The 15,805-nt window shown below is 45.3% G+C and overlaps 1 protein-coding gene across 1 annotated transcript in view; it reads left to right on the forward strand.

Moving 5' to 3' along the window:
- LOC105903604 (fibrillin-2) overlaps positions 1-15,805 on the forward strand; it is a 91,022-nt gene that overhangs the window by 43,206 nt on the left and 32,011 nt on the right. The window contains exons 18-32 of the mRNA XM_031577485.1: positions 333-458; positions 2,493-2,618; positions 5,686-5,805; positions 6,481-6,618; positions 7,973-8,023; positions 8,824-8,949; positions 9,471-9,698; positions 10,010-10,135; positions 10,254-10,382; positions 10,613-10,738; positions 11,315-11,440; positions 11,729-11,851; positions 12,679-12,804; positions 13,833-13,958; positions 14,355-14,477. Of these exons, the coding sequence (XP_031433345.1) occupies positions 333-458; positions 2,493-2,618; positions 5,686-5,805; positions 6,481-6,618; positions 7,973-8,023; positions 8,824-8,949; positions 9,471-9,698; positions 10,010-10,135; positions 10,254-10,382; positions 10,613-10,738; positions 11,315-11,440; positions 11,729-11,851; positions 12,679-12,804; positions 13,833-13,958; positions 14,355-14,477 (1,920 nt within the window). The remainder of the gene's footprint in view (positions 1-332; positions 459-2,492; positions 2,619-5,685; positions 5,806-6,480; positions 6,619-7,972; positions 8,024-8,823; positions 8,950-9,470; positions 9,699-10,009; positions 10,136-10,253; positions 10,383-10,612; positions 10,739-11,314; positions 11,441-11,728; positions 11,852-12,678; positions 12,805-13,832; positions 13,959-14,354; positions 14,478-15,805) is intronic.

Consider the following 15,805-nt stretch of genomic DNA (forward strand, 5'->3'; position numbering starts at 1 on the left):
TCTATGATATGTTCTTATCATATGTTGTAATATTTGTTCATATCTATGATATTTTCTTATCATATGTTCTAATATATGTAAATATCTATATGTTCTTATCATATGCTCTTATATATGCTCATATCTATGATATGTTCTTATCATATGTTCTGATAAATGCTCATCTCAATGATATGTTCTTATCATATGTTGTTTATATCTATGATATGTTCTCCATTTTATTCTGGTCTGATTGAAAAAGTTGCTGTTTTGTCATTTATCATTTGTGGCTTTACCTGAGACGTACGTACCTGTACTGTGTTGTCGCCATTGTGTTGTGTTGTCGTGAGCAGATATTAATGAGTGTGCGCTGGACCCTGACATCTGTGCTAACGGCGTGTGTGAGAACCTGAGGGGGAGCTACCGCTGCATCTGTAACGTGGGCTACGAGACCGACGGCAGCGGCAGGAACTGTGTGGGTGAGTCCACCGGCTGCCGAAACAAAACAAAACAAAACAAAACGCTGAGTGTGGAGGAGTGTTCCCGTACGTCTGTGTCACACTGACAGGAACCCGAGCATGTTTACCGTCTTACTCACACTCGCTCTAGGATGATGTGATCACTTGAAAATGTGTTACCGGAAAGTAGTGACTGGAACTTTCTTTTTTTCTCCGGAGAGACCTCAGTGCCCTATAAAACATTCCCTTGTAATAAAATAATAAGATTATCCGGCTTTAAATACTTCACAATATCCCTGAACATGAACATGAACACTGATCCTGTAGTGAACATTTTCAGACTTTCATTTCACTCTGCAAGTGGCCCCATATGCAGTGCATCAGATTTAGAAGTTCTTCTCCCCCCCCCCCCCCCCCCCCCCCCCACCCCCAACCCCACCCCACCCCACCCCTTTGTTCAAACACTGAACCCTGGGAGCACAGACATGAGGCCCAGAACCTCCAGTCTCCCTCCTGAGCTGGGCCAACTTCTATCTTTGCCCAGTCAAAACAATCTCATTTACCAGTCAGACTTGACACGGCCTCGCCAGAACCAACTGGACAGGGAGAGAGAGAGAGCCAGCTGCTTTTCACAACCACACCAACTGGCTTTTCATTTGTAGTGGGGAGATGTTATGATGTCATTGTCTGTGTGTGTGTGTGTGTGTGTGTGTGTGTGTGTGTGTGTGTGTGTGTGTGTGCGTGTTTGTGTGAGAGTTTGCATGTGTGTGCGTGCGTGTATGTTTGTGTGTGACGGACAGCGTATGTGTCTCTGTGATTGTGTGACTGTGTTTGTGTGTGTGTGTGTGTGTGTGTGTGTGTGTGTGTGTGTGTGTGTGTGTGTGTGTCTGTATGTATGTTTGGGGGGGCCGTTGACAGGGAGACGCAGATACAGAGACATATTTTAGTCGTGCCTGTATCCAGTACTGTAAACGTGAAGATGTGGGCCTCAACCGCCAGTGATAGAATAAGCAACAGCAGCACACTAAAATGATCCATCAAGCCAAAGGTCTCCCAGACGCAGCAGATTCCACTCAGAGAACAAAAGTCATTGGGATCGCGTTCAACAGCACATCCGCATGGAACAAAAAAAAAAAACTTTTAACAGGAAGAAAAGCAAACAAACATCGTGTTAAAGGATACTGGACTGTTCGCGTGTTGTCTCACGCTGAGTTCCGTCAGTTCTCCCATCGTGCCTGGGAAATGTGGGACTCCTCTTAAACAGCCCGCTCGAAGCTTTTAAAAGAGCGCCGTAAATTCCAAGTGGCATTTTTCTGATTCTTGGTAACGACTGCAGCTGCAATGAGGGGCTCCAGCTTCTCTTTATGTTCCATGAAGAGAGTTTTATAGGCTATTTTTCCCCGAGTGCAATTATATCTGACTTCCCCAAGCTGCTACGCTTCTCTGTTTGACTGTGAGTTGGTGCAGGCAGCGTGATCCCAGTTCCACTGGGAACTGAACTTTTAACAACCAAAGAAGACATGGTGACAGTTCAGGGAAAATAAACGATTACTTAGTCTGTGCAAATAGAGAGTACAGAGAGTACACAAGACAACTGTTTAGATGAGATTTGATTCTGCTGTTTTGATGAATTATGGACACTTAATGAGTCAGTGTGTCTAATTGATTATAATGGTGTAATACATCAAACGATGTAACGTATACTTTTACCCTTTTTATAATACCACAGAAATGCTAATGAGTGCTCTCCCATTTGGCACAGACCCGAGGACATTTTGTTTGGATTCTAGAGCCTTTCCACCGAGTAGTTTATCTTGCGGGATACATGTCACCACATCTAGTCTTGTGGTGTCTTGTAATCGAAATATATCCACAATCCCATGCCTTTTATAGCTGAAGAGAATAATAGTGTTTGTTGAATTTTCCATCTTGCTTTATGTCCAGTTTCAGAGCGGGCTGACAGCGTTTGGTCCTTCTGTGTGTGAGGTTTTCTCAGAGGTGTGAGCACGGAACACTAAAGCCCTTTCCCCCTGTCTCCTCTCCTTGCCTCCGCAGACATTGACGAATGCCTGGTGAACCGGCTGCTGTGTGACAACGGCCTGTGCCGGAACGTTCCGGGAAGCTACAGCTGCACCTGCCCAAAGGGGTATCTCTTTAGGCAGGACTCTGAGACGTGCGAAGGTGAGTGAGCGAGCTAACGAACGAACGAACGAACGAACGAACGAACGAACTGAGCAACGTGAGTAAACTGAGCAAAGTGACACAGTACGGAGCAGAGCCAGCCGCCTGCCAGAAGCCATGCAGTGACAGGATTCTGCCTGACAGGCAAGGGTGGAGAGTGCAGCTGAGGCTCTGGAGGAAGCATGTTTTCTTTTTGTTTGTTTTTGGCTGGGGAGGGAATTTTTGGGTGATGGTCACGTAGAAGCAAGTTCAAATGAACCTTCTAAGAACTTTGTTGTTCAGCTGAGCTCAGTTTCACAATCTCCCAGTCACACAGGGTAGGTTTTCTGCAGCAGAGACAGGCACTGACAAATGTCAGATATCAACAATTAGACATCAGGATGAAATGAATAGATTGATGAATACACATAGAAGTCAATGAAGAAAATGAAATGTGTTTGTGCACATTTGGGGTGTTTGTGGGATTTTAGATTACTCAGAACACTTATAACATCATCATATCTCATAAATATTATTGAATCACTGTGTGTGCTTACAGTCTGAATCTAATTGGCCTCTCATGTAAGAAATGCTTGTTTATTAAATCTGTCTCCCAAAGTTGTCTCCCAGCGTAACATGAGGGCTTTGATCCTCAGCTCCGCGGCTGTCACATGTGCCCTTTTAACCACTGAACTCAGCCTCAGCCCAGTCCCCTTCCGTCCTCTTCCTGTCTGGCTAAAGCATGTGGACAGTGGAGCTGGATGAGCCTCCTAGTATCTGTAAGCGCTCAGCCGAACCAGATGTTTCTTTCCAGTTACCCTCAGGCAACATTTTCCGCGTTATTGACCCACATTTAAGTGGCCATGCATTCATCATAGCCAGACAAATACGCTTGCGTTATCTGTATCACTGTTTGCGTGCATCGCGGAGGCTCAACTCTTTCCAACGTTTGTCATTTCTCGGCCAGCTCTCTCCTCCCATTTAATACACACCTTTGCCTACTCTGGCTCCTGCACCCTTTACCCCACCCCAAAAAATGTCTGTGCATCATGATGAAAAATGTGTGGTTTTCAGCCCATACACTTCTGTCACCATGGACATGGGCTGTCTTTTTTTCACCTTGTCTGAAAGGTGTGTTTATATACATTGTAAACATGATGTCAGAGCTTAAGAATGCTAGCCTAAATGTAAAAACAGATCTTGCTGTAGTCATTGGTGAGTAAACATGTTTATAGCACAATATCGACTGACAGCATATTTCTGTTTGGTATTTCGTTTTAAGAGCTCATTTATTAAAAAAAGGTGTATGTTTATACAGTATATCTTTCCATCTGGTAAAGTATGATTTTATACCTCAGCATGTCCATATAGCACAGTGTATCTCCACCTGTGAGGTTGGTTATCCCCTGCAGGTGCATAGAAATAGCTACTTAGGAGGTCCTCTCGACTGACAGAACTTTCTGGAAAAAATCCAGTAAATGCTGTTAACAGGTTAATAGGTATAACCTGCACTCTGAGGGAAGCCCTTGAAGCCTTACCAATTCCATGCGTTTAATTGCGTGGGAACACTTTTTTCTCTCGGCTCATTGAAATCACAGTAGGGGGGGAAGGAGACCAGCAGTCAACCCTTTTTAAACTGTTACAGCAGTAAGCACTATCAGAAAGTCCACAATTTGGGTCCTAGAAACAGTTACCATAGTGACAGTCACCGGTAACACTCCAAACTGTTGCTAGATTATCTTAACTGATGGAGGGAGCTGAGACCAAAACAGAAGGACTGTGGTCCCTCTCGCCGGTCACACCGCTCTGTAGTTTTATAGGACCATAACTCGGAGCGGACCAGACGGTCGCGGGGAGACCGCTTGACTTTGAGCAGCTATGGGGAGGCCCCTGTGAGGGACGGCCCTCCACTGATGTCCAACAGCTGGAGGAGGTCCCCCAACAGGATGTTTAAACTGCACCCTTAACCAGGGGACACATACGAGGCCCGTCTCACTCGAGTTAGAACCAAAGAGAAGACCGATCATGAAGCTGATGGTTTGGACTTTGGTCCTGATTCACACCATTGTATACTGAGCCTCTAATGACAGACGGTATGATTCTCTTTTTCTGGTCAGTACACAATTCGTAGCTAGCTCTAAATAATGTGACTTGTCTCTTCTGAGCTGGTAAACAACCTAAGATTTTGCAGACTTTAGGACAGCTGCCTGAGATATATCCTCTATATATGTCACCAATGAACCCGGTGTACAGAGATTTGACCAGTCATGGTTGAGACAGTATTACTCATTACTATATTACCGTATTCATTACTGTATTATCCAACCTTGGTTGAGGTTGTATTACTCATAACATTACACACACACGGCTATTCAACGGAATACTCAACTATTACCATCAGGAGAGAAAGGAATGAGCCATCTGGCACAGATGTGTGTGTGTGTGTGTGTGTGTGTGTGTGTGTGTGCGTGTGCGCGTGCGTGTACGTGTGCGTGTGCGTGTGTGTGATTGTGTAAGACAGCGCCCCCATGCTAAACTTTCGAAGTGACTGTACAGTGACTCACAGGTTCTTAAACAGGTCCCTTACTATAATAAAAATTGAGCAATCCCAAACTCAACAACTTCCATGTGGTTTTTTGGATTCACTAGAAAATTTAAGACCGATTTCCTTTTTTTTACCTCACAACATTTTCCCCAGACATACTTGAAGCCTTAGTAATACTAAGACTGGCTCTGATAACTACAGCATGTTTTCTATCAGTGTTGCAATCGAATTGTTTTCTGTTGACCACAATTCTTGGAAAGTACACCGCATGGAGTAAGGTGGATTTGTGCAATGAATCCAGTGGTGCTATCCAAATGCTTGTAAATATTGTTGTATTTCACTTATCTATAACATGGTTCAGTGTCAGTTAATAGAGCAGCCAAGTGTTGCAACTCATCCAGAACAGTGTTCTTCTCCCTCCTAGGTCTCCTCACTCTCTTCTCAGAGACAGTACTCTTTATTTCTTACCTCCTGCTTGTGCGCGGTTGGTCCTCCCCTGTTGTGTGTGTGTGTGTGTGTTCAACTCTGGCTCCTTTGTTTCAGATGTGAATGAGTGTGAGATCAGTCCGTGTGTGAGCGGGGCGTGTAGGAACAATGCTGGCTCCTTCTCCTGCGAGTGCTCGCCAGGCAGCAAGCTTGACCCCACGGGACTCATCTGCATTGGTAAATGCATGGATACGTGTGCACTCGCAAACACACATATACACGCTCACACACTCACGTACATACACATACTCATACATGTGCATACACACACTCACACACATCTGCACTGATAAACACATGCATATATATGCCCCCCCCCCCCACACACACACACACACACACATACACGCATGTACACACACACACACATACATTCAACACACATACACACTGGTGTATGTGCACTACATCTGCACTCTACACAGACACTCACACACACACACACACACACACACACACACACACACACACACATACACACACACACAAATTCACCCTGACAGTTTAACCTAAGTATAACAGTTTAATGCAATCAGTTATCAACTATCCATGAAGCTCCACCAGTTAATTTATACAGTATTAAACCAGCATATAAATACTCGTCCTACATTTTATAGCACACTTTGCACAATATGTTTTGCACAATAAAATATGTTATCCAGGCTTCATTTTACACGCCTCATATACTTTTAATACACTTTCAACGTCTAAACTGCCCATTGAAGTCCACATTATCCACCGTGCTCTATGTGTGTCCGTGTGTGTGTGTGTGTGTGTGTGTGTGTGTGTGTGTTGGTCTCACTCTCTCTCATCTCCGTCTCCATGTGTGTGCGTCTTTCCCTATTTTTACAGACAGCCTGAAAGGCACCTGCTGGCTCCACATCCAAGATGGCCGCTGTGAGGTCAACATCAACGGCGGGACACTGAAGTCGGAGTGCTGCTCCACGCTGGGGGCCGCCTGGGGTAGCCCCTGCGAGCAGTGCGAGATCGGTACGGCAACCAACCCGTTACACATTATGACATCATGCCTGCCACAGCCGTTCTACATTATAACCGCATAACAGACTGCATGTTCGGGGAGAACATGGTTTGGCAGATGGACCTGATTGTTGTTTTTTTTTTCGCTGCGCTACTGTTTCTGAGCTCAGAGGTGCCATGCTTTTTTTTCAATATTTGTGTTATGATCACACATCAATCAGACGGTCCTGAAGCACTATTGAGTGTGTGTTCAAAGAGAAGTTTAATATGGACCAGAGAAGTGAGATTTACTCAAGGTTGAGGGTCTCAAAGCTGTCAGACTGAATAAATTGCTTGTGCAGGCACTTACGTTTAGTCAAATGTTAGATGTGCCTGGATGGGGTGGCTTGTGTGTGTGTGTGCGTGTGTGTGTGTGTTAGTACAGTATGCGCTAGGATGGGGTGTGTGTGTGTTAGTACAGTATGCATTAGGATGGGGTGCGTGTGTGTGTGTGTTAGTACAGAATGGCCTTGGGGGGGGGGGCATGTGTGAATGTGTTGGTAAGGTATCCACACACACTCCCATCACATTTGGGAGTACAGCTCATTGGATGTCAAATGTGGGATATGGAATGAAGATGTATCCCCCGTGACAGCGGTTGTAAAAGCGGTCGTGGCTTTGCTCGGCTTGGGCAGGGGGGGGTGGGGTGGTCGTGCGGTCTGTCTGCCTGCCCAGCCCCAAGCCTTTCTGAAGTCTCATCCACAGAACTCTGCCCCTCTCACCAACTCCCTGGGAAAGCGGCTGGCCTGCACTGACTTTCTCACAGTCAACCCCCCACCCCACTCCCACACACACCCCTAGCCCCCCCTCTGAGTGCAACCCTGTGGCTGCACGCTGACTGCCTCTAATCCCTCTGCCAGTAGAGCTTAATGACAATCCAAGCCACAGGAGACGAGAGGTGAAAAAAAGAGAAATTACATCATTGAGAGGGTGACAGAAGAAGGGGCAAAAATACCCCGAACATGAGCAGATGCGTGTGTTTGCTGTTGCTAATGACATTCCCAGAACAGCTCCTTGGTTTTGTTTACAGCATTGTTTACACCACTGCATCAATATGAGCTGTATATTTCTCTCATACATAACAAACATCCCTCTACGTAATATGACCAGTCAGAAGCTCTATTACTTGGAAATCACCAGACATTGTGGGGGAAGGGGCAAATACTTTTTCAGGGGGTAAATATTTTTTCACAGCGCTATATGTCTAGTATGCTCAGGAAAAAGCTCTATATGTTATGTCTGCATCTCCCTGTTCTCTCTGAAATGGATGTGTGGATATTGCCAAACATATAACATGTTGTGTCTGCTCTCTCTCTCTCCCCTCCAGATCCTGTTTGCTCCAGAGGGTTCGCTCGTCCAAAAGGCATCACCTGTGAAGGTGAACCATTTGTTGTCTCTGAATATCATTTTTACTGGTCCAGGGACAAAACTCACTAACGTTCTCATCAGAAGAAGAATTACCTCACTAAAAGTGTTTCACAGTTTTGTGAACCTTTGTCTTGATCATGTTTTTGGTTTATGATGTATGATCTTAACTTTTTTATTTTTTACCAAAGCTTTTTGATTGACCAGTGCAATAATGCTTCTTTAGTATATGCCTGTCGAAGCCCCCCTAGCTTTAGCTCGGATTCAGAATGGTGGAAAAGTCTTGCACCCTGTGTCTACTCTAAGATTTGCTTTGCCATAACATTGACGACTTTGGGTCAGAACAATCTGAAGAATTCAGAAGAATTCTGACTGGAAATAGTGGAGCAGACTTATTCTCTAAAGTCAAGTATTTCCCCCAAAGGCAAACGTCCTCCTGTTTTTGACCTGGAAAACCTCTTCAAAGCTAAGGGTCAATTGAGCACATAGATCCTTCCTTAGATGTCTCGTTATAACCTTTAACTCTTTATGACCACCCTTCTAACACATATTTGACTCATGATTAATTACATTAATTAGCAAAGCATCAAGAAAAATTCCTTATTTTAATTTCTCACTTATTTATAAATACCCTACATCCACACTAACAGGACACCTGTATGTACATCTCAAACATATATCATCATTCAAGCTATGCCTGGTGTTAAAGGTTCACAGTATGTTTACAACTGTACAAATCATCACCAGAATTGTTATACTCACATTTTTCCAAGTAATGAGACGGATCATCTTTCATTTCTCCTGGTTCTGTAGACGTGAACGAGTGTGAGGTGTTCCCCGGTGTGTGTGTTAATGGCCGCTGCGTGAACAGCCGCGGTTCCTTCAAGTGCCAGTGTCCAGAGGGCCTAACCCTGGACTCCACGGGACGCTTGTGTGTCGGTGAGCACATCTGGCCCACTCTGGCCAAATCTCTATTTTTGTTTACATTGATTCTTCAGTTGGGCATTTAATGTGATAGCAATGATAATTTAATCGAGCTGTTATTTGCTTTGGATCTGGTTATGCTGTGTGGGTAGATCAGATAGCTGTTGACAGAAAACTAGTGAGACGACCAAGTCTCTGTGATTGAATTGTGAGGTACTGCACGCATAATAATATGCTGTAATCATACGCCTATGATGAGTAATATGCAGCATGTGTAACATCTGCTGAGTGGTGTGTGAAGAATCTGTGAGAGGGGTTGCATCATTCCAAGTGTGTGCTGCATGTAATTGCTTTCCGATAGTTTTTTCTTTTGTTGTTGTTTGTTTTTTGTCAAAATATAAATACCTCATATCTATGTTTTGCAATGTCCTTAACCTGCAGAGAAAGTGTACAAACTGACATAGATATGGAGCGGTTTGTCTTTCAAAAACAGCAAGTTGTCCTCTGAAGCCGCCTTTGTTGCTTTTGTCACGCAGATATCCGCTCGGAGCAGTGTTACCTCACGTACGATGAGGACACCTGCACCCAGTCCGTGTCTGGAAGGTTCCGGATGGACGCCTGCTGCTGCACTGTGGGGGCTGCCTGGGGGAAGGAGTGTGACGCTTGCCCGGAGCCTGGCAGCCGCGAGTACGACACCCTCTGTCCGCGAGGCCCCGGCTTTGCCAACCGAGGAGACGTACTCACCGGGAGACCCTTCTACAAGGGTAAGACCACGGCTGAACATTGAGGTCTGAATGAGACCCTTCTACAAGGGTAAGACCATGGCTGAACATAGAGGTCTGAATACGAATAAAATAAGACATGGACAGGTATTTTTTTGTTTACACAATTACAGATGTACCATCTCCTTTACGGTTTCAATGTACAGTGTGCTTTACAGTCTCAATGTACAGTTTACTCTACTGAACTAAAACTAAGTAAGCATAAGTGTGTCTAAATCTCTTCAGGCTTCCCTTAATGTAAGGAGCTATGTAAGTATGCCTCAACCCCTTGTGCCCTGTGTTCCTATGGACAGACATCAATGAATGTAAAGTGTTCCCCAGCATCTGCACCCATGGCAAATGCCGCAACACGATTGGCAGCTTCAGGTGTCGCTGTAACAGCGGCTTCGCTCTCGACATGGAGGAACGGAACTGCACTGGTAAAGGCCTTCAGTTGTACACCTCACAAAAACCCCCTCCGGCTGGGTTAGACCCGTGCCGAGTAGTGGAGAGCAGTGTTTTGGTAGAGTTTGGTCAGACCGCTCTGTGTTTGTGCAGACATCGAGGAGTGCCGCATCTCGCCGGACCTGTGTGGTCACGGGACCTGCGTCAACACGCCCGGCAGCTTCGAGTGCGAGTGCTTCGAGGGCTACGAGAGCGGCTTCATGATGATGAAGAACTGCATGGGTGAGTGGAACGTCTGGGCGAGGGCTGTGCCGAGTTCAGTTTGTTGTTCAGTTTGTTGTCCTTTGATTTTACACCATGTTTATATGTTTTTTATGTGTGTGCATTTATAATCTCTCTCTCCGTCTCTCTCTCTTTATATCTCTCTCTCTGTGTGTGTGTGTGTGTGTGTGTGTGTGTGTGTGTGTGTGTGTGTGTGTGTGTGTGTGTGTGTGTGTTTCTTTGTGCTGCAGACATTGATGAGTGTGAGCGGAACCCTGGCCTGTGCCGTGGAGGCTCCTGTGAGAACACTGATGGCAGCTACCTGTGTGTGTGTCCACATGGTCATCAGCTGTCTGCTGACGGGGATGCCTGTGAGGGTGAGTACACACACACAGACACACACACACACACACACACACACACACACACACACACACTGGACAGGACCAGCATCACTGCATTCTTTCACATCATCTCTTGTAGTAGAAAAAGTACTGATGTCAGCCTTCCACACCCTTGGTTGGGTGGGAGAGGTCAAGCAATACTTTTACAGGTCAGGAAGTTCTATATCCATATAAAACAGGACATTCTAAATCAACACCTTTTGACATCAAACACCAAAAATCAAACACTCTGTCCTCCCAGTATTTTCACTCAGTGTCCTTCAATTGATGTAATTTAATCGGGCTGTCCGCTTCACTTAAATCCCCCCCATCAGTTTGGCTGGTCTTCTCGTCTGTGAGAGAGCCTAAGCTCAGAGTTGGATTAAGACAATGGAACTGAGCTGTTAGGGCTTAAGAAGTCAATGAGGCCAAGTAGATGAGGACCCCACTGATAAGTCTGATGCGTTAGATCTTAAGATCTTTTAAAAAAAGAGCGATGAATCTCATCACGTTAATGCTGTGTGCGGACTGTGAGGACGTGTCCTGACGAGGTTTCTGTCTGTTGTGCAGATGTTAACGAGTGTGAGCTGAGCTCCTCGCTGTGTCGAAACGGCAAGTGTGTGAACGTAGTGGGAACATATCGCTGCACCTGTACCTCCGGCTACCAGCCCACACCTGACCTACAGGGATGCACAGGTAGGACATTCACCCAGCCATACGGCGGATTTTGTACACATATGTTTATTTATACAGAATACAGATTAAAAAAGTGAATGTTAATGGGTCATTATACCTGCCACAATGTTAATTTATTTATCTGTCTGTACTTTTTAATATGTAAATACCATCATCTGTTTATTTTTTCCATCAATCCCCACCCCCATTTATCGCTCTCCTCCTTGGCGGTCTAGTTCATTTCATCGGTTCTTCTCTCAGTCTTTGATTGAGACAGTAACTAATGGTGTTCTTCTTCCTGTGTTTCAGACATTGATGAGTGCACCATAGAGAATGGAGGCTGTGATCTGCACTGCACCAACTCAGAGGGCAGCTATCAGTGCAGCTGTAACTCAGGCTACGCCCTCATGCCCGACCAGAGGAGCTGCAATGGTACAGCAACACAGACGTTTTTTTTTTCTCTCCGTCTCTCTTCTGCTCTGTCTCTCTTCTGCTCTCTCTCTCTCTTCTGCTCTATCTCTTTTCTGCTCTCTGTCTCTCTTCTGCTCTCTCTCTTTCATCTCTGTCTCTTATCTGCTCTCTCTCTCTCTTCTGCTCTCTCTCTCTTTCATCTCTGCATTCTCTTTCATTGTCTATCATTCACATCAACAACCACTCTCCTGATTTATTCCCAGGTAATTGATTCTTTGTAAGAACGTATATATACTACCGTATGTTATACTATATCAAAATAGTTTTTAAAAGTATTTTCCAGTCTACTTTCCAGACAGCCTTGAGAGTCATGAAATACTTCCATATAGTCTTTTGTTTTACTCTCATTGAAATGTTGGACATGCAGGCAAAAATGAGCTACCGGTTGAAACAAAAGGCACCAGAACTATGTGCAATGGGGGCATATTTTTGAAATAAAAAAGGATTGCCTGGTTGCAAATTCCTATCAGGTTTCAGCACTGACAGAGTCCTTTATGGCCTGCCCTCTCCACTTCAAACAGTAGGCCGGTCATGGAGGTGATTTTAATACAGCGGTGAAGGTCTGGTCTCCAGCTGTTCTCTCTCTCTCTCTCTCTCTCTCTCTCTCTCTCTCTCTCTCTCTCTCTCTCTCGCTCTCTTTCTCTCTCTCTCTTTCTCTCTCTCCATTTCACTCGTACTCTCTCTCTTGCTCACTCTCACTCTCTGACACACATTCTCTCATCTTTTATGTGAGTCACTTTCTCAATTTTCTTTCCCTCTCTGTTTCTCCCCCCCCCCCTCTCTCTCAGATGTGGATGAATGTGAGGAGGAGCCTGGCATCTGTGATGGAGGACAGTGCTCTAACATCCCCGGGGAGTACCACTGTCTGTGCTTCGACGGGTTCATGGCGTCCCTCGACATGAAGAGCTGCATAGGTACAGTGCATCCTGCTGTCCGCTGTACACTCTCATTGTGTTCCATACACTGTGGGGTGGCACTGGCGTGGCTGTTGGGTAAACAGTGGTCACAAAGCAGAGGTCTACTTTCAAGTTCAACAAACTAATGCCCAATAAAATGTAATAGCATAGTAATAATAACTTGTTGAAGGATTTGTGTGTGCCTCTATTTCTGCATGTGTGCTTGCGTGTGTATGTGTGTTTATGGATTGCTGCTTCAAATGACACATGAAAGAAAAATAATGATCTATAACGTGCAGCAAGAACAGTGTGGGACTTGTTTACATGTGTCACATTTGTGAATGATTTTGTGTGTGTGTGTATATACACTTGTTTACATGTGTCACATTTGTGAATGATTTTGTGTGTGTGTGTATATACACTATACTGTGTGTGTGCGTGCGCGTGTGGGAGGGTGGGGGATGTTTCTGCATTGGTGCATGTGTGTGTCCATTTGTATTTCTGTATTAGTGTGTAAGTGTGTGTGTGTGTGTTTGTGTGTGTGTGGGGGGGAATCTTTCTGCATTAGTTTGTGTGTGTGTGTGTGTGAGTGTGAGGGTGGGGGGTATTTCTGCATTAGAGAATGTGTGTGTGTGTGTGTGTGTGTGTGTGTGTCAATCTATGTGTTTGTGTGTGACACACCTCTTCCGCCCCACATGGGAAAGTAGTCAGTAATCCCACTGGGCACTCAGACACAGGATCCCCAGCATGTCAGCCTAGCCTCCATCCATAACTCACACAACCACTTCAATGGCCAGGCCTTAACTACAACAATAAATACACAATTATAGACCTCCGCAGCAACGGACATGACAACTAAACCGGTATGGTGTTCCGGTGATGCCCTCGTGAGCGTTTACTGCAAGTTAAAAATATCTTTGCCTCTCCAGGAAAGCGATTTCTTTCAGTCACATCTTGCCCCAGCTGAGGTGCATTGTGGGATACACCCATCTGTAAGCCGTTTCTTTTCACACGTGTGTGAGTGTGCGCGTGTTTTACGTCTGCAGATGTGAACGAGTGTGAGCTGAATGCCAACCTGTGCATGTTCGGGGAGTGTGAGAACACCAAGGGCTCCTTCATCTGCCACTGCGACGTGGGCTACTCCGTCAAGATCGGCACATCTGGCTGCACAGGTCAGATCGTGATTGCAGTGATTAATTACTGTCATTACACTTGTTCATCTCTTTAACTATTCATGACATGTTTGCTTAGGACAGGTCGTCATGCTGCTTTTACCAATAGTCCCGTCCATCACAAACACTGTGTGCTTTACTTGGCTGGTGAAAAGTTGTTGCTAATGTCTATTTAATATCTCACATTAGGATGACACAGAAATGAAAACAGTCACGTTATTATGATTATTATAATGGGTCTTATTTGAAATATCACTCACTGTCAGGCTTCTAAACAGTGCATCCATTCTCTTTCAAGTGAATCAGTTTCCCCTGAGGGAGAACATTTATGGTCTGAGATAATCTGGAAAAAGGTGTCCCTTGGTGACGTTTAAAGCCCTCTTCCTCTGTGTGCAGATGTGGACGAGTGTGAGGTGGACGCCCATAACTGCGATCTCCATGCCACCTGTGTCAACACCCCGGGGGGCTTCCACTGCTCCTGTCGAGAAGGCTGGCTGGGCGACGGGGTCAAGTGTGTGGGTAAGATCCCGCCCTGGACTCCATTCACTCTCCACCCTCCATATGCAAAAGCCCCTTCAGCAGATAAAGTCCCATCCCCCCCCCTCACTCTGTGGCTCAGACACGAGTGAAGGGTCTCCTTGGCAAAATCAGGACTCCAATGGTTAATACCCATGAAGGAGACGTGCACACAAAATAGATGCCTTGACTGGACTGTAGACCATTTTGAGAGAGAAAAAAAAAACATCTGCTAAAAGACTTGATCAGCGTGTGATCAGGTGACCGTACGGCCGCCAGATGGATTTAATGCCCCCCCAAAATACACTCGGGTATCTTTGGATTACACATGCAAGATTCAAAATTGCTTTTGTGAAGTTACTGAAACCACTTTTAAATGACTGTGTGGTCTACGCTTCCTGCTAATGCGATTCAGTCAGGCGCTCACTTCACTGCCATGGCTCTCAATCGCTCATTACACTGAATACATTGAAGAGAACAGTAATGAAAAAGAAGGATATTTTTAGAGCCGAGTGTGGTCTTCATTTGTCACTTGTAGTGTGTTTCTCTCTCTTTCTCTGTGTGTGTGTGTGTGTGATGTGTTTCAGTTTGATCTATGGTGCTGCCTACAGTCTTCTGTGCCTAGCTCATTGGTGGCCCAGAACTCTGGAGCCTTGCAGGCAGACTGTGTGTGTGTGTGTGTGTGTGGGGGGGGGGGGTGGTGAAAGAGAAAGGGAGAGACATTTGAGAAGGGAAGGAAAGAAAGGTAGGTATAAATGATGGAGAACTGACCACTTGCTGGAATGACTGGTTATAATAGATGTAATAGAAAGGGGCAAGTGGACTGAAAGCACAGACACAGAGACAGACTTTGTATAAGATTTGTTTAAAAATACACAAACAGCAGTTAGAAACTGGTCTTTCAGAGTCATTAATTCTCACAACAGCCCACAACACACACCGCCTGTCTCCAAATTAATAGAGAACGTAAAAGAGGGGATAGAGGGATTTAAGAAAAAGGCAGTGAGAAGAACTAAATAGGAAAGAGAGAGAGAGAGAGAGAAGAGAAAAACTGACGAAAGAGAGAGTCCAGCTGTCTGCTGCTGGTGTTTGATATCAAAGTGGCGTGAGTGAAAAGCTGGAAGTGTTACTGTAAGCCACTCCGCTCCGCCTTCACCCTTCAGACAGTGACTCACTCTGCTCTCCTCATTACTGTCCAGCTTGGTCCGCTGTGTCTCACCGTGAGAGGGGTCATGGCCTAATGCATTATCTCCTCGCTCCCCCAAACGTGTCTCTACGGTCCCCACTACTCTGTGTGAGTGGAAACATCTCCCTCAGTTTTTTGGAGTTGG

The sequence above is a fragment of the Clupea harengus genome, chromosome 12 (assembly GCF_900700415.2).
Source record: "Clupea harengus chromosome 12, Ch_v2.0.2, whole genome shotgun sequence".
Classification (NCBI taxonomy): Eukaryota; Metazoa; Chordata; class Actinopteri; order Clupeiformes; family Clupeidae; genus Clupea; species Clupea harengus.